The sequence below is a fragment of the Nothoprocta perdicaria genome, unplaced genomic scaffold (genome assembly GCF_003342845.1).
Source record: "Nothoprocta perdicaria isolate Ctin4 unplaced genomic scaffold, notPer1 scaffold_12, whole genome shotgun sequence".
Lineage (NCBI taxonomy): Eukaryota > Metazoa > Chordata > Aves > Tinamiformes > Tinamidae > Nothoprocta > Nothoprocta perdicaria.
Genome location: NW_020454316.1, coordinates 7393472 through 7411609, shown reverse-complemented (window position 1 = coordinate 7411609; position 18138 = coordinate 7393472). Strand labels below are relative to the sequence as shown.

The 18138-nt window shown below is 38.9% G+C and overlaps 2 protein-coding genes across 5 annotated transcripts in view; both read left to right on the top strand.

Moving 5' to 3' along the window:
* The first annotated feature begins 934 nt into the window (after positions 1–934).
* Positions 935–17185, top strand: CCP110 (centriolar coiled-coil protein 110). 4 transcript variants are annotated; one of them, XM_026054075.1, is made up of 15 exons: positions 935–952; positions 1406–1558; positions 1973–2101; positions 3532–5164; positions 5409–5533; positions 5676–5859; positions 7057–7193; positions 7608–7724; positions 8000–8101; positions 8418–8534; positions 8850–8929; positions 9487–9549; positions 10035–10094; positions 10658–10740; positions 15125–17185. In XM_026054075.1, exons 2-15 carry the CDS (start codon positions 1421–1423, stop codon positions 15175–15177), a joined length of 3021 nt encoding a protein of 1006 aa, XP_025909860.1. In that variant the 5' UTR covers positions 935–952; positions 1406–1420; the 3' UTR covers positions 15178–17185. The 4 variants fall into 4 exon arrangements, with proteins under 4 accessions (XP_025909860.1, XP_025909861.1, XP_025909859.1 ...); XM_026054076.1 differs by lacking the exon at positions 935–952 and having other exon boundaries at positions 1275–1558; positions 5676–5808; XM_026054074.1 differs by lacking the exon at positions 935–952 and having other exon boundaries at positions 1275–1558.
* A 926-nt stretch (positions 17186–18111) lies between these two features.
* VPS35L (VPS35 endosomal protein sorting factor like) overlaps positions 18112–18138 on the top strand; it is a 44278-nt gene continuing 44251 nt past the window's right edge. Inside the window, exon 1 of the mRNA XM_026054245.1 lies at positions 18112–18128. Within this exon, the coding sequence (XP_025910030.1) occupies positions 18112–18128 (17 nt within the window). The remainder of the gene's footprint in view (positions 18129–18138) is intronic.

Genomic DNA, 18138 nt, shown 5'->3' with positions numbered 1-18138 from the left:
GGGATCCGGTGTCCCGGACACCAGCTGCTGTCTCCATAGGCCGCATTAACAAGTTCTCGTGTTTTATCTCTGTTATCTCAGAGAAACGGATACCCGCTGGCACGCTTGCAGCCCGGCCTGTGGAGGATGTTGAACGGGGCACGGGAGCGGGGAGCTCCCCAGGGCTCGCCGGGACAAGGCGGGAGGCCAGGACCCGGCGGTGGGAAGCGCTGGGGATGGGCACGCTCCTCTGGAAATGGAGCCGCCCTTGTCTGGAGTCCGTCGGCAGTTGCGGATTCGTGCTGCAGGTCCCCGTTATGTGAAAGCACTGTTCGCAGAGCGAGCTCCTTGCTCTCCTCGGACAAACGCAGAATTCTTGCGAATTCCCCGGGCGCTGTCTCCGCGCGCCAGCCCCGCCTCACCCGCGCTCTCCGCCCTCCGCCGCGCGGGACTACCGCTCCCGGCATGCCCTGCGTCCTGCGGCGGCGGCGGAGTGCGGCGCGGCGCCGCGGTGCACGCTGGGGCTCGTAGTTCTCGCAGCCGCCGCTCCCCGGAAGGGCCGCGGGGCGGGGCGGTTGCCAGGCGGCGGCGGCCGCGGTCGCGGTCCCGGCGGGGAGGCGAGTGGTGCGCGGGGGCCTCCGCGCCCCGCGCAGGTAGCGGCGGCGCCGGGTGCGATGGGGGAGCGCGGGGGCCGCGGCTGGGCGTGCTGAGAGACCGAACCGAACGCGCCGAGCCGCCCGGGCCGGCCCGCGCTGTGGGGAACAAAGCGGCGGAGGCCTCGTCGCGGCGCCGCGGCCGGGGTGGCAGCGGTTGGGCCGGGCCGGGCGGCTCCTCCGAGGCGGCCGCTCTGTGGTGGTTGTTGGTTTCCGGGAAGCCCGGGGTCCTGCCCGGGCGGGAGCGCGTCCCGGGGAGGCAGCTTCTCCAGCGCCAGGGCCGCTCTTGCTTTGAGAGGCCGTGGCTCTTCTTTAAAAAAGTAAAAATAAATGTGTGGTGTGTGTGCGCGTATATATTATATATACACACCGATGCACACGCGCATACATTTTGCTGCTTTTTTCCCTAGGAAAAACAAAAGTCTCTCTGGTAGTGGGGGTTGGCTTTAAAGGTTTCCTCTTTGATGGATCTTTTGGGAATTCTCCATGGTTCCTGTAGTTCTATAAGTCTTGGTTATCTTAGTGCTGCTTTCCCCCGTGTGCATGTGATGCAAGTTTTTTTTTTTTTTATCCTAACAGCTGCCTCCAGATTTTCTATTTATAAGAAACAGCTTTGCAGCTTTTATTAGTTTTAGAAAAAGAGAGACTGAATTGCCTAACATATAATTGGTTTCTAGATATAGAGATAGAGAAGAAAGAGCTTTGAATTGGTTGTTGCTCCTTCCCTTTGTGGTCCTGCTTGTACAGTAGCAAGATCTTATCACTCCGTGCAGCTTCATCCCATAAAGATGGAGGACTATGAAAAGTTTTGTAAGAAGCATTTCTCCAGAATCCAAGAAGAGGCTATGAAAAGAGAACCCTCTTGCAGTCCTCATAAAAATATCTCACTCATCCAGTTCCATGGAGTTCCTGTGCTTTCCCCTCTGGTGAGTGGGTTTTGCTTGGTTTTGTGTGTGTGCCTCCTAATTACTCGACATCAGTGCTAACTTTGATGTCTGAGGTGTATATATATGTCGCAAGTTGACAGTGGAATTAGCAAATATTGAGATAGCTAAAGATCTTTTAAGTAAATTTACTGTTCTGAACATTCGCAGCGTTCTCTCATCTTTTTCATGTGCTCATCAATTGTGTTGTCATTCTATGCTTATGCTAAACAGAGCTCCCCAAAATGGCAAAAAAGTAATATCGCTTAAAAAGAGACTGGCATTTAAAGTGTACAAAGTATCAGTGAAGTTAATTGTGATATTTGTTGGGTTTTCTTCTTTGTAATTTATTTCTATAATTCTGTATTGAAATTGGCATTTAGTAATACAAATCATGCTTCTGACACTACTTTGCAGCTTAGCCTTGAAAAGAAAAAGGAAATACAGGAAGACAAGCAAAAAGCACTGGACTTAGAGATCTGGAGACAGAACTCCAAGAAAAGAGCTTTACTGAATCGTGTTCAGGAGATTATAGAAAATGTTCAGGTAAAGTTCACCCGGGTCTGTATAGCTTTAGAGAAACGTGCATATGTATATCTTGAGAAAGCACTGAAGTTTAAGTATTCATTGGTATAAAATGAAGTGCTTAACAGTTAACTTCCCCAGAACCAGTGTTTGCTACTGTTTCATGCTACACAACCTTATTCATAATTTAGCAGCACCCTGTGTGTTCACTGTTAAGTATGGAATTTGCTTTCCACTGCTTGTTTTGACAGATTACACCAAAAGACTGGCTTTGGCTTTTGTAACTCTGTTTGAAATATCTAGATTGTAAAACAAACATACAAACAAAACACCCTGTCCAGTGTTAAAGCAACTAGTTTACTTTATTTGCAAGTGTGTAGCTGAATTGGAAAACGATCTATATTGAAGTATACAATTACAGAAGTAAAATTACCTTTGCAATGACTTGTTGCAATGACTTACCTTTACACAACTTCTGCTATGCCCTTTATTATTGTTTTGTTTCCTTTACTTTTTCAATTATGGCATTAGAGGTTTAAATTAAAGAGTATTAAATGCATCCAACTAAATAGTATAATCTGGTTTTGTAACAGAGCCGTGATACAGCTTTTATACTAAACTATTTATTAAACAAATACAGTTAACACAGCTGAGTTACTAAGGTGGCAGACAAGTGCCAGTTTGTGCTGTTTACTAGAGCGAACATGGCAACAGTCATCTGACTGGGGATTTGAAGAGCAGACTAGGAACATATGTTGAATATAAAAATAAGTTAGCTTTTTTCCTTTTTTTTCCCCTCTCCTCAAGAATGGCCCCTTGATAATTGAGGTGTTGTCTCATAGGATAATCTTTATTTTTTAGTGTGGAAATATTTATGATCAAATGCTTGCTAGAAGTGATGAAAACTCATAACTCTGGGTTAAGTGAGGAAATGGAAAAATGTTCTTATAGTTCCATGAATTTCACTAGGGCTTATTTTGATTTGTTCTTAATTAAGCACTAGGTTAAGCTRTATTCAGTGCCAGAGCTTTTCAATTATTCATCTTTAATAAATTAAGAAAATATATATTTTAAGAGAAATCTTGCAAGATAATATTAAGTCATAGAAATATTCGAATATTTTCCAAGTTACTTTGTGACAAAAAGAATATATTTGAATTCAGATCATTGGTATCATTTAAGTCTGAGTGAATCGTTAATCAAATCAAACCATTAAAACTGTTAAACTATTACAACCATCAAACCATTAATCAAATTTTAGTTTCAATTACCTTTTCCTCATTTTAAAGGGTGCTGTTTTTGAATGAGGTCGTTAGCGCTGAACTGGGCATTTTCATTGGCTTTAAGGTGACAGCATTCTGCTTCAAGGGCAGGTGAAGCTCTGACAATAATCTGAAAATTAGAAGAGATTTTGCCTCAAATATGTGATATTATTCAATTTTTCTTTGTAGATCAAGAAAGCATCTAGTGTGAGTGAGTTGAACAAGTGGGAGGTTGAGAATGCTTGCCTTAATTCAGAATCAAAAGCTTTGACTGACTTTACACCTCTGTCAGATGCCAATTTGTCATGTCTTGCTGTGAAGAATCATTCCACAGAGCTTGAAAAGACGCCAGAAATGAAGCCATCAAATGCCACTGGGCAGGTGACATCCAGTGTGACAGAAATGGTTAAGGTTATAGAAGAAAATGCAAAGCAAACTGAGAGTCACTTCTCAAAAGACATACCTCGTGCAAAGGCTGTGTCTTCTGACAACGCAAGTGGTAAACTTGCTTCACAGGCTTTGCAAATCCCGGGGAGGCCAGGGCTGCCGCTCTCTGATGAGGAAGCCCAAGATCCCTATGCAATGAGTCTTCAGAACCTTCTGAAAAAATCTCGGGAGTATGTAGAGAAAGAACAAACCAGACGTAGCTCAAGAAGTAATTCCAAAAGGTGTGTGAATGAAAGTCATTCAGATAAAGAAAATGACGCAGTTAAAACAACTGACTCTGTGAAAGAGAGAGCAAAGCTTACAGGCAGGAGCTGTGCAGTGCTTGATAAACCCACTCTTAATAAGTCAAATGCAATTCTCCAAGGTGCCTCAACTCACACAAGTAACACGAGTATGCCAACTTTATCCAGTTTTTCTAAAGTGGATATACCTGTGAGAGTTGGAACACCACCACTGGTGGATTCAGATTCAGATGAAGAATTTAAAAATACTTCTACATTTGACCGTGACAGTAGCATTATCAGGAGCCTCACAGGCTCTTATGCCAAATTGCCGAGCCCTGAGCCAAGCATGAGCCCGAAAATGCACCGAAGGCGCCCAAGACCCTTATCGATGGGACACATAGTTATAAATAACCCTGTGAATGCTTATGAGCTGAGCCCAAAAGGGAAGGGAAGAGCAATGGACTTGATTTTGCAAGATATTGCTGATAAAAATAATGTCTCTGAATCGGTGCCAAAGTTAATGGTGGATCTTGCTGTGCTTTGCCCTGGCAAAGGTCCTGGTGTCCACAGGAATTCTTCAGATGCCTGTGATGGGTTGGTGGCTGGCAAATCCCATCGACATTCCTTTGGACACCTGGAGAGCAAAGGAATGTTGTCTGCTACAGTGGAAGGACAGGTAGTGCTGGATGGCAGAGGACAGTATAAAGTAGAGACTAGTACTAATATTGTAGCTCCAAAATTGCAAGAGCCGCTCGCAGTCAGCCAGTCCGTGGTCACTCAGAAGATCCTAGCTGTGAATGAAGCCCAACCACCTAATTTGCTAGAACATACTAAATGTAATTCTCCAGTAGAACTTAATAAATCTTACGATGTTGAAAATCCATCCCCGCTACTAATGCAAAGCAAGAATAAGCGACAGCAGATGGATACTCCAAATGTTTCCCTAGCAAATGAACAGTTTCTGGAAAATGGTTTTGAAAAGGTAAAACGTAGACTTGATTTGGATACTGAAAACTCCCAGAAAGAAAACAGTTCCTGTGTGTTAGCAGTTGGAATGGAAGAACAGGAGAAGCAGTGGTTGCAAGAACAGAAATACCCTGTGGGATCAATTTACATTACCAAGAATGTAGTTCCTGATGGTATTGCAAAAGGTAAAAGATTCTCTTACTTTTTTTTTAAACTTATTTCTCCATTTAGTAAACAATCACTGTTACAAATGTTATACTCACTGGTGGTTCTAAGTATGTGTATATTGAAAGATAGACGTTCTGTTTATGTTGATTACCTTTTCCAGTAACCTCATTTTTTACTGTAGTTTTTAATTAATGACATAGATAAAGAAAATGTRGAAAACGTTGCAATGTCTGATTCTTCCTAATGTATATTTCTTCTCAGAAGAGATTTTAAAAACAAAAATGTTGGCCTTTGAAGAAATGAGGAAGAGACTTGAAGAGCAGCATGCCCAGCAACTATCMATTCTGATAGCTGAACAAGAGAGAGAACAGGAGAAATTGCAGAAGGTAAGGCAACAAGAAGAAGAATTCTGAGCAGAAATAATGTATTTTATTGTAGGTTGTCATGAAGTAATTGCTTTTGCAATAAATATTTTATTACTCTATGGAATTAGAAAACCAATTTTATAGCCAATTTCTTCTTTTTCAGGAATTAGAAGAGCAGGAAAGAAAGCTGAAAGGAAAGAATRTTACTACCACAGAAATAGAAATTTCCAAAGTGAATATTAACAGTAGGATGGAGTTGGAGTGGAGAAAAAAAAGCGAAAATGGCTTTCCAGAAAGTATGCAGTCTCAGATGGAAACAGTCCATAATGCAAACTCTACCAGCATGGGTAAAAATGGGAGGACAGAACAGAGATTAAATGCTGCTGTTCTTGCTCTGCAATGTTCAGCRGGGTCAGCTGCCTCACTGTAATGATAACGGCAGTGCTCCTGTCTGCGTCTGCTTGTCAGTCTATTCTGGCCTCTGCCACTTTCTGCTCTTGGCAGCTCGTGTAAAACAAATCTTTGTCTACTTGGCATTTGCATGTTTTCAGTTATGTTTGTGCTAGCCCCTCTATTACACCTGTGTGTATAATTATTTTAGGGCATACCTGAAGAAAACAAGATAAAAGTAAACTGATATGGTCAAGGACGAGGACATAGATTTAGCTCATGTCACAGAACATTCATCTGTGTAGCTGCATAGTAATGAACTAAGTGCTCTAAGTACTAAGTTTGTATAGGAGGATTAAAAGCACTCAGCCAGTGGCTCTCCACTGAGAGGGAAATACAGCTCCCACTGAACATGTCTCACCTGATCCGGAGCATTATGAAATAGTGTGATTTGTCTTCTGTTTAGTCAGTTTTGCTCTGAAGTGGATCAGAAGTAATTCGGTTGCTTGTTGTCTGTAATTGACTTGAGTTGTATTGCTTGACTATATTAATGTAGGCAGACTTAGTACTTCCTATCAGATATAGATAGAAATTTGATGCTTTAGCAGGCAAAAGGTAAAAAGAACTTTGCTTGAGAGTAAAACTGCTGAATTCTACAAACTCATACTTTATTCATCTTTAGAATCCATATTAAAGCCACTTTCTTGAGATGCTCTGTGAGTAAGATTTTGTGTAGCTGTTTCATAATAGTGGGAAGGTGATCTACTTGACACTTTCAATTTGTAGCATATGGGCTTTCCCCCCGACATACAAGTATTATAACACATTATAAATACTTATAATCTTCCCTGATAAGTAATAATAAAAGTACTAGAATATACAAGCCCCAAAAGGCTTCCTGTCTGAAACCAGAGTTAAAATAGAGTTAAAATAGAAGTCTGTATCTGCCTGATGCTTTTTTTTTTTTTTTTTTGTATGTGTGTGTAGTATTGTATCACATCTATTTTCTTAAGCAAGTGTAATGGTCATGTATGTGTACACACACACACACACAAATATATATTTATACATCTATTTATGTATATACATAGAAATATAGTTGTTTTACGGACAAAAGTTAGTGTGTTGAACAGTAYGTTCTCTTTTGCATACAGGTTTTGCTCATACTACACCAAGCACCTTTGCTTCAACAAGTGAAACTTCATTCTTCCTCTGGGGCCCATCAGGTAGTGGAGTTATAAAAACATCAGTATCCAGGCCAAGTAACAGAATCAAAACTAGGTGGACTCAGGTAGGCAAAAATAAGGTTTACTTATAGCTGAAGAAGCTGTATTGTTTTATGTGCAACTGTATAATAGCTGTGCCAGAGTAAATCTCACAAAAAAAAGTTCCTGTATCAACTTAGATTATACAAGAGAAGTGTATGTGTATATCTGTGTCTTGTCTAATCTAAGCATATATGCACACACAATACATATTTCATATATTTTTTGTTATTCATATGAGCAAATATRTAACATTATATTACTTCGGATAAATTAATTTTGTAATGCTATAGCGGATATCTTTGGCCTAGCTGGTTTTTACACCTATCAACAAGTTGTTTCGGATGTGAAAGATATGTCATGTCATTGATACTTTTGAGAAATAATCCATAACTTCTCTACAGAGTATAGGATATAGAAACAATTTTCTTTCTTTTAAGGTTTTCAGTCCAGATATACAAATAAAGTTCAATAAGATCACTGCTGTGGCCAAGGGCTTTCTCACTCGTAGACTCATGCAGACAGAAAAATTGAAATATCTCAAGCAAACTGTCAAGGTAAGGAGATCAGTATTTTTACATTATCCTTGCTCCTATCTTCAACCGACAGAGGAATTAATGCATTTTCTGCAAAGTATAAATTCAGCGTTCTGGAGAACTTAGGCACATGTCRTGTGAACGTGTTCAGGTATTGCATTGCTCAGTAACAAGACCAATTATCAAGCCCGAGGCCAGTGAAGAAAACTTGTACTACTTGTACAAATAGTTGTAACGATTACTTTGTTGCAAAGTATTATGCTGAATGCTTAACATTATTTTCTTCTCTTCTCCAGGATACTATGGAGTTCATAAGAAATTTTCAGTCAGAAGCCCCATTAAAAAGGGGAAGTGTTTCAGCACAGGATGCATCCCTCCATGAACGAGTAATGGCTCAGGTGATATAATTTAAACCTTTTTTTTTTTTTTTTCCCCCTACTCCAGCTATTCTGATTTTGTAAGAGGAAGTTATTTGGAGATGTATTATAAGATAAATAMCTAAAACCTTTAAAATGACTTTATTTACAGTAAAAAAAAAATCAAGTGTGGYTGTGAGAAAAATATTCCATTTTTGTTTTATCATATTTATGTGGATTTCAGAATTATCTATTCAAGTATTTTGTTTAGAATGAAAACGAGAATAACTTGATAATCAAAAACATATGAAATTTAACTCAGATCAACACTTTATTAATTTTTTTATTCTTTTTTCAGCTAAGAGCTGCCCTTTTTGACATTCATGACATTTTTTTTATAATGGAGCCATCTGAAAGAATGAATATTCTGCATCATGATCGTGAAGTTCGTAAAGAGAAGATGCTCAGGCAAATGGTGTGTTATAACTTTGAGATGAGTTTTAGATAYTGAACTATTATTGCTTTTAAAGGATTTATGACCCAGTAACAAATTTAAAAGTTTAATTACTGTTTGTGCTCTGTGTACTACCATATAGTGGTGGTAGAAATGTATAAAAATAGCATGCGGAAAGCAGTAGAATAATTCAGATTTTAAATTAAGGCTTCTTTGTGACACAAACCTGAAAGTAGCCCAAATGTAAATTTTTTACTGAATATGAATAGGGTTAGATGGGCTTAAGTTCACCAAAAAGAGTAGATAACGTTGTATGTTCTTTTGCTTTTTTTTTAGGATAAAGTAAAGAGTCCAAGAGAGAGAGCAACACTTTCAACAGCTACACAAAAATCTCTGGATAGGAAAAAGTATATGAAGTATGTGCGGTTCTTTGGGGGGTGGGTGTATGAAATAGGATGGTTAGGAGCAGTTGCAAGGTGTGAAACAAAGTTTCTGGTAAAACAACTCTACAAACCAGCATTCTTCTTAGGAAGAGTGAATGAAACCTTCCTTCAGGTGTCTGGTGTGTTACTATTTTTAGTAGTACTTTTTGTTACAGATRTTATCCCTACAGATGCAAAAAAGTGTTTGTTCTAAGATGCTGTATTTAACTGATGAGCAAAATGATCCTTGTGCACCTAGTTTATGATTAATTTTGTAAATTAAGTGCTCCAAGTTCTTTCTTCAGTTGTGCCAAAGTTTCTGACACTAGGGATAGCACTTCAGSCAGAGATAACACTGCTCTCTTGGATAATGGCAGACAATATTCTGCAACATAGGGAGAAAACAATTGTTTAGTTACTCATAAGTAAAATGGTAATTTGTGAAATTCTGGCAGTAGATACTCTCAGAAGTATTCTCTTACAAATGCTGTTTGAAGACCTGCCTGATGATTTTATACTTTAAATGCATTTCAATATCTTTGTTTATCTAGGGCTTCAGAAATGGGAATGCCAAGTAAAAAAATAATCATAAAACAAAAAACTCCTGAAAGCCGGTGAGTGAAAATTTGAGTGCTGCTGTCTTGTGGGTGAAGTGTCAATACTGCTTTCTGCTATAACAGATATCTGGCGTCCCTTAAACACAGTTTTTATTTTGCACTTGCCCAAAAGTTTTGAATATGTGTTATCTACTAATACATTTTATTTTTCAATGATTAGTTTAAATTATCTGTTTCCCTTTGCCTTTCCTTATGTAAGTCCTTTTTTCCTTTGTTAATGACTAAGAACCTGAGGCACTTTGGGGAGAATAGTTTCCTGGGTAATCCTTTGTTTCTTTGCTTTAAATAGAATAACTAGAAAATGTAGTAGTTCTATTCTAGACTCTTAATTCCTGCTGCTTTTGCCTACATGTCATCTGCATTGCAGAGCCTGTTAGTCTTACTGACTTTATTATGTGAAAGACTATGCATAATTCAGCATACTTGTGAGTCTTTTATAAAAAGAAGGGGGAAGACACTAACAGAAGTTTGTATTTTAACAGAGTACTTCAGCCGAATCAAGGACAGAATGCCCCAGTTCACAGACTGCTTTGCAGACAAGGGTAAGAGCACAATGTGTTCGTAACTTAAAGATAAGAGTGAATGCAGAAGCCCAGTAATTTCTGAATCATATTTATATGGTGCAACTGTTGTTCAAAGGCAAATAATTATTTTTATGGTATTTTGGGGTAGTGCTTAGGCTTTTTATTTTACTTGATAYTATAAGAAAATATTAAGTGTTTTCATCCTTCTGTGTATTGTCTTCATTTACATTTTGTTCCAACATTTGTGTAACATTCATTTTCCATAGACCGTTGCTTCTACTTAATGAAATATATATAAAAATATAAGCAGAAACTCTGTGATACCATAGTATCTGAATTGAATAAGTTTCTTGCTTAGAGTATTAAAAATGTGTGTATAGAGGACATATTATTTTATTTAATGTTTCTATGTAAGCCTTAATATTGTTAATAGGATTTGTACACATATTCARAAAGAGGCTGTTTGGGATATAGTAAAAGTGTTTTCATACCAAAACCAATTTGATAGTGTCATTATGTTTTTGGATACAGCCTTTCGACTTTGATGCAAGTGACTTTTTAACTCTTTTATATTTAATTAGAACCCCTAAGACCTCAGTGAAGGGGGTTGAGCAAAATAGAAAGAAGGCCTCAGAAAGCAGAGTGTCTAACAAGGCTGTTTCAGGTGTGTAGAAAACTGGTGCTTGGATCTTATAGTAAATAAGTTACTAGTATTAAGAACAATTAAATGTGGGATATATTGTTTTCTTTTTCTTGTGCACCTGCTTTGCTATGTCCTAAGTCTAACCTATCTCTTTAAATATGCACTGATAACTGTCCACTTTCAGATTCTATAAATGTAAATGTTTAGCTCATTTATTTGCATTCGCTCAATGCTCAAGCATAAAAAAATAAAAAGTTGCCAGGTGTACTCGCTCTAAACTGGACTTGGGTTACAATCCCAACATTATTGGATTGTTCGATCTCTACAYGTGTGCGACTTGTCTTCAGAAAGAAGACTATAAAAAAGGACAGGAAGGACAGTTCTAGAGCATTTACCAATGGGCATACAGTCCTAGCGTATTTGCAATAGCATCATTCAAGAATGTTTTGAGTTTTAATGGTCTACTGGTTACCCTTTCATTTAAAAGATTTGGGAATAGTGATAAACCTCTCTCTTTTCATCCTGCTAAGTCGTAAAATGAGCAAATCTCTATGAGACATTTTATGCACTTTCCATTTTTTAAATGGATTTTAAACATTTTTAAGAGATAGAAGTCACATTATCTTTTGGTATGTTAATGTTTGTACTTCAGAAAATTAAGATCTAAATTATACTTTCTCAAAGGGCATTTATACAAGTTGAGCAAAAAAAAAGTGGAAATAATAAGGCTCAAGTAGAAATGCTGTAACATAGTAGATTTTCAGCTGCTTTCCATAGTGATCTAAATTATGTATAAACTATCAAACCTTTCCTGTATGGGAAATTCTGCATTTATTTTGGGCCTGTAACAGCGCTAAGGACCATATCTGTGAGCTTCAGTGGAGAATTTACACTACTTAGTAGGACCAGATAAGTGTTTGTTTTACCAGAAATGTTTGTTTTGTACCTTGTGAACCCAGCAGAAGCATTCGTAGTTGTGCAGAGTAGGAAACCACACATCAAGAAACCTGTAACGTTTCAGTTAAAAGAGTCTGGGGAGAGAGGAACAAGAGAGGAGGGGAAAAAGTAAATGATGAGGATACAAATAAGGGTTATTTYTCTCCTTTCTGATGCCAATTTTCCTGTTAGTGCTGTCACCACTAAGACAGAGCCTGGCAATACTCAGTTACCCACAGTGACAGTATAGAAAAATAAGCAGAAAGATCTTTAAAATGTAATAGAATGCAATATAATTGCATTCTACAACAGGAACTAACCATTAAGACACATTTTTATCTGACAGTTTGCAGAAGTGTTTTAACTAACCAGATAACTGAGGGAAGTTCTGAAGAACACAGATTACCAAACAATCAAGYTCTCTTCTAATTACACTATTACAGAAGCTGCAAAATTATTATGGTGCATAGGTGGCATCAGCATATAATTGATGTTCAGCCAGCAATAGTCTTATGTTTTGCACAGTGTTGTGGAATTACATCTGGCATCAAATCAAATTTAGACTACCCTGTCATTCGGCTGCGTTGGTAGTGTGGGCTGTTTTGCTATTGAAGTCGTAATAGTCGATACCTGTCAATGAAAAGACCCTATTGGAATATGGCTCTAAATTTCTCTTCGCCTTTTCTTATGGCTATTTATTTAATTTTTGGAAAACTTWAGTATCTTCTACTGTGACTTTATTGAAACTTAAGGATGACATATCTAACCTGTTACCTGCTGTCTGGTTTTGGCTGCATGGCATAACTTCAGCTAGTGTTTGGACATCACATAAGGCATAATACCAGTACTTCCACATGCTTGCTTATGCATAGGTCAGAATACTTGTACTAAGTTAATAACTGAAGTAATTAAATGGGGAGCATTGTCTAGACAGGAAAAAAAAATGATCTGCATAATAATGTGACAATGAAAAATATCTCAGATTGGATGAATTTAATTAGAATGTGGTTTTGTTCATGTATAGATAAAATGTGTATAGTGAAAGGTTTAGTAATATGTGAAATATTGGAATACGTTTTTTTTTATTTGATTTTTTTTTTGTTAGTCATTTTAAAAGTCTGTTTTTGAGCAACAAATCTCTTTTCAAGAAAAGTCCCTCAAAGTCATCAATGGTGAGGTGAAAATTTCTGCCTAGGAAAGACCAGGGACAGAAACTAATCTCAAGTCAATATGGAAAAAAAAAATCAATAATGCTAAAAAGAAAAAAATACTAAAAGCCAAATGAATGCATTTCCTTTTCTTGGTTTAGTAGAACTTGTGCATGACAGAAAATAAGACTTGTAGCAGTTGATTGCTTTAGGCAGTATAAATATTCATTTGTTTTCATAACTATCCTAGTCTGCTGTCCTTCTAATCTAGGTTTATTAGAGGGCAATAAGGAGGAAGGATTAATACGCAACTATTGCAAGTGTTACTTGTCCATTCAAGCTACACATTAGACAAACCCTCAGAAGAAAATGTCATACCTGTCCAGCTACTTCTTTTTCTTTTCCATTTTCTGACTTACTTGAAATTCTGCCCCCCAAATGCTTTAACGTGGAGTGCACATGACCAGAGCTGAGCCCAGTGTTCAGTCACTGATAAGGTCTCGTGCCTGTCGGTGCGGTGGCTTTGCCRTGCGGCAGCGCAGGAGAGCCGGCGCGCGCGGCGCTGCCAAGGACTGGCCCGGCAACATGGCCTTTTGTGCAGTGATACAGTCCTCACATATGAGGGATCCTGCCCTGGGAAAGGCCTCTGGGGGCTCTTCCCAAAACTGCTCGGCACTGGGCTTRGCATAGACGCTCCTGAGCACCTGCAAGTAACCGCTGCAACTGTCTCATCAAAGGAGTCAAAATCCTGAAAATCCTAAAAACCACCAGCACTTCCTGCCGTTCACTTACTTGCCTGGTTTCTTTTCCATAGCTCTCTTCCATTAACCCCACTCTGCTCCATGCTGCATGATCTTCACTGCTTTGTGTTTGCTCACGTTGCTGCACACTGAATAATAATCCCCTATGGAGTACTGAGTTGTGTGATGTTTTAGCAGCCTGCAGTGCTAAAACCCTTATTCCTGGATGGTATTTGTGCTCTGCATAGGGTAGAGCACTATGACTTTCTAAAAATGTATAAAATAAATGTATTTATATGTGTATATAGATATTTTTTTCTTATGGTGGGAACACACTTCTTTTACAGCTGTCCTTCCGTAAGGGCTCTGTGATTGCCTTATCCATACTTATCTTTAATTCTGATTACATAGGGAATGTAAAGGAATGTCCCTTCGACATAGGGAAACCTACAGTAGTTCACTGAAAAAGACAGTTCAGTTGTAGCAGGATTTGAGTGTTCTCTGGCATATATTTTTGACCTTTTTCAGTTCAAGTCTTTTGCTTGTCTATATGTTGGACAGTTAGATAAGTGTTAAGCTGTAGTTATGCGACTGCGTCACTGATAGTTAACCACCAGTACTCACAGCTATAGCTGGGATCTACCTGATGCTGTGCAGGGTGCTCTACGTGAACAGCTCCAGTGCTAGCCCTCTTGAAGAGGCTTTGGCAAGTGGAGATTTTAGGATGGGGCAGAGAGTGCAGGAATTGTCTGTGTGTCCTGTGCCTTGCAGAAAGGCCAAGCTTCGGCATGGCAGCGCATGTCCTTTTCCCACGAGCGTTGGCTGCCTCCCTGCTCCCTTCTCCACTCCACAGCTCTTTCAGCAAGGAGCCTGGTTGCAGGGTGATGGGCAGAGTTGCTCCTCCAGGGGAAGAGAAGAAACTATCAGCATGAACCTCTGCATTTTGTCCTTGGTCTAGCTGTTGCTTCCCTCTGGCTGGCTTTCTGAACTGAGGGAGGATCCATCAGAATGGAGACAGCCGATAAACGCACGGAACATCTGCTTGGAGAGAGATCTGTCTGTGTGGGGGTGGTTGCAAGGAGGAGTTTAGGCTCATACTCCAATAAAAACCCAAACAAACAGTGTAATCAAAAAGAGTTAAACACACAACCATACAATGTTCATCTACTATGCTTTGCATTATTCTTGCTCTGTCTCTGCCTTTCTTGATTTATTAACATGGGAGCTGGGGAAAAGGAAATGTGACTTTGTTTTTTTATTGATAGTTTTTAAAGTAGTATATGGTGTATATGGAATATCTAATACTATTTCTGCTATTTTAAAGTATTTAAAGTATATTTTAAAGTAACTATATAATTCACAAATGTTTAAAAGAAACAGTATTAAGACAGAAAATACAACAGATAAAACTAAATGGAGCAGTCATTGAAGAAGGGAATACTGTAATATGTAGTTATTGTCAAATATATTTGTAGCTTTAATAAGCGGGTCTTTTTTTTTTTTTGATAATTTGTTCAAAACAGAACAAAAAAACACAGTACTATCAATAATAAAAGGCTAATGTTTCTATTTAATTTTTAGGAGCATATGCAGGAAGAACCCAAAAAAAGAAGCCAAATGTTGTGACAATCTGAGAAGACAGCACTCACTGGGATAAAGGCTATTTTTTATTAATGGCATTCTCAGCATTGATTCAAATATTGCATCTCCTATACATATTTTATATATAGATAGATGGAAATGACACGCATACACTTTATTTAACAGCTCCAGCTGACAACATGTTAATACAGTCATATTGAAATAATGAAGGACTACAAAGCTCTAATACTTGTGGAAAATTGCATGTTAAAATCTATTATGTAGATTAATTTTATTGCCGTGCACAGATAAGATTCATAATATTGTGTTTTTTAAAGACGACCATAGGGTAACGTTAAGTTAATTTGTGACTTCTTTAYGCTTCTCTTACACTTCTATCTGTCATGTGCTTTTTGTATTACTTAAAGTTGCAATTTCTTTGTATGGCTGCCACCATAAATAAGGGAGGTGTGTGCCTGTTTAGTTGTATACCATAAAATGAGACCAGTTAAATAAGGGGAAAAAATAATTGCAACAAAACAGAGCTCTTCCATCAGTGAGTTTTAAGCAGCCTTTCTGAATGTACTTTACACATGTATGCACTTACCTCAATTCAGTTACTAATTGCCTACATTTGTTGTGTATTTCTGCTGATTTGGATAAACATGGACCAAACTGACTGCCGGACAGACAGATGTACTTTTGATGACTGTACTAAAGTTGCACCTTTATACATGGTAGATCAAAACACTGTGTCAGAAGCAGCCTAGGATGTTTTCCTTCCTTGCTGCCTGCTGAATTTTCATATGGAAATGGCTGTTTGGCCAAGATGGAGATAAGTATAAATCCTAGAAAAGTTTAAGGCAGCAAGTTTTCCAACAATTTTTTTACCACTTCAGATTTATAAATGATTTATCCATAGTAATAATGCAAGTATGTGATGTTTTGTTCATGACAGTCACACTTTTTCTGAGCAGTTTCTCTTCTACCATGAACTGACAGGCCCTTGTACAGAAATCRTGTTTCCTGATTTCAGGGTAAAAGCAAAGGAAAACCCCAAACCTGACAAAAAATACACTCCCATTTCCAAAATCTAACAGTAAAAAATCATGCTCGTATTTTGTCTTGATCTTTCTACTCATAAACCTCCAATTTAGGGGGAGCAGAATTTTGCAACTTCCTTAATGAATTCCAGGAGACAGGCTGTTAAGTGGAGAAGAGCTTGACTGCGTAAGTCTTTGCAGTGCTTATGACTTTGCTTTGTAACTAGTACTAGAGCAAGGATTGCTAAATGTGAAATAGATTATTTTCTTGTTTTTCCACTATAAATACTGCATGACACTTTAACTTCAGAGGCTTTGTAACATATTGACACTGGTATATGAGAAATAAGATTGACAAAAAATTTCACTGTGTTAAATATTAATAAAGAGGAACGTGAACAGGGGGATGAAGGCAATACCTTCAGGGGAAGCAGTAAATGCATGGGCTTGCCTGCAGAACTGTCTCTGTTCATCTGCAACTAAGTTTGTCTCCKGTTGCTAGCTGCATTGTAAAAACAAATGTTTTATACCATGTGGTAGGTTACCTGAATTGTGTACTTAGAAAAAGGCAAAAACACAGCTAAGCACCAGGAAGATTGTCACTGCCCAATGGCTCTTTTGGTTGGTTTTGAAGGTTTTGAGTAAGTAATTTACACTCGGTATTGTAAATTAAGAATTTATACTCGTGGAGACTTGTCTCCTTAATTTAAATCCTATTTTAAAATTTCCACAATACAAAAAATGCCTGAGATGAACTTCGTGCTTCCCTGTAGTCATAAAAAGGTCTCWCAGTCCTCAACTTCTCTTCGTTTGGGTACTCTATAAATTGAGGTAGAAAACATTTTAAGAGGGGAAAAAGTTAGTGACAAATGTAACCTGTGCTCACAGGTTATAAAACTTCAGTGTGCAATCAAGTTTGCTGTTGATATATAATTGTTAAGGATTGATGTTTTTAAAAAATCTTTTAATGTGCTGTGTGATTGTTAGCATAGATAATATGTTGGCGTAGAAGTAGGTTTAGTTTAAATGTTAGGAGAAAGGAATGCTTACCTTCTGTTTGGGATTGTCACCTAAACCTCTTTTACTTCAAGAATGTTTCCAATGTGTATAGTAAAACATGTAGCACATTTTTGTTAAGTGTTATGGGGCCTTTTTCTTGACAAGTGCCAGATTTTTTTTAATATACTTGTTTTTATTTATACATATTTAATTTTAACTCACTTCTTGTGTGGAATGTACTATCATAAAAGTCTATTTATTTTTGTACTTTATTTCATTTTCACCACTCTTGCTTTTTACATAAATATGCTGTGTAATAAACTTTTAATCTTTAAAAATTCTTGTTTTCTTTCCTTTTTTTTTTTTTTGACTTGAAAATCACATTAGTAGTGGCAAAATGCAGCCATACGCTGTGTGGCCTTCCCCCTCAAAATTCACATTCATGTTTGTCGATGCTGTTAAGCCATGACACAGCCCTGTTTCCCAGGGCCTGCTCTCCCGTTTTGAAATTCAGCTTTCTCCTCGACGAATGTGTATCACTCAGAATTTTCTTAGTGAATTTTCAACTTCCCCGTTTTGCTACATATTTTGTGCTTGTTTCAAAGTCGGAAACTAATGTGCTGGAGCTACTACCGACTTGCACTATACGAACACGAGAGKCCGAGGCCGTGTCCGTGCGGTCACTTGAGGCGGATTTCCGCGGCGGGCAGAGGCGCAGGTGCGAGGCGCGAGCCGCCGCCATAAACGCGAGGCCGCTCCAGCTGCGGGCGCCCTCGTCCCGCCGCCGCTCCAGCTGCCGCCCCTTCCCGCGCTCCGGAGAGTTTCACATGAGCGAAACGGCGTCGGGGCGGGGAGATGGCGGCGGGGCGGGAGGCCGAGCCCGCGGGGCGGGGAGATGGCGGCGGGGGCAGAGCCGCGCGCGGCGTCAGGTGACGGGCCGGCAAGATGGCTGCCTTCCCGTGGTGAGCCCGC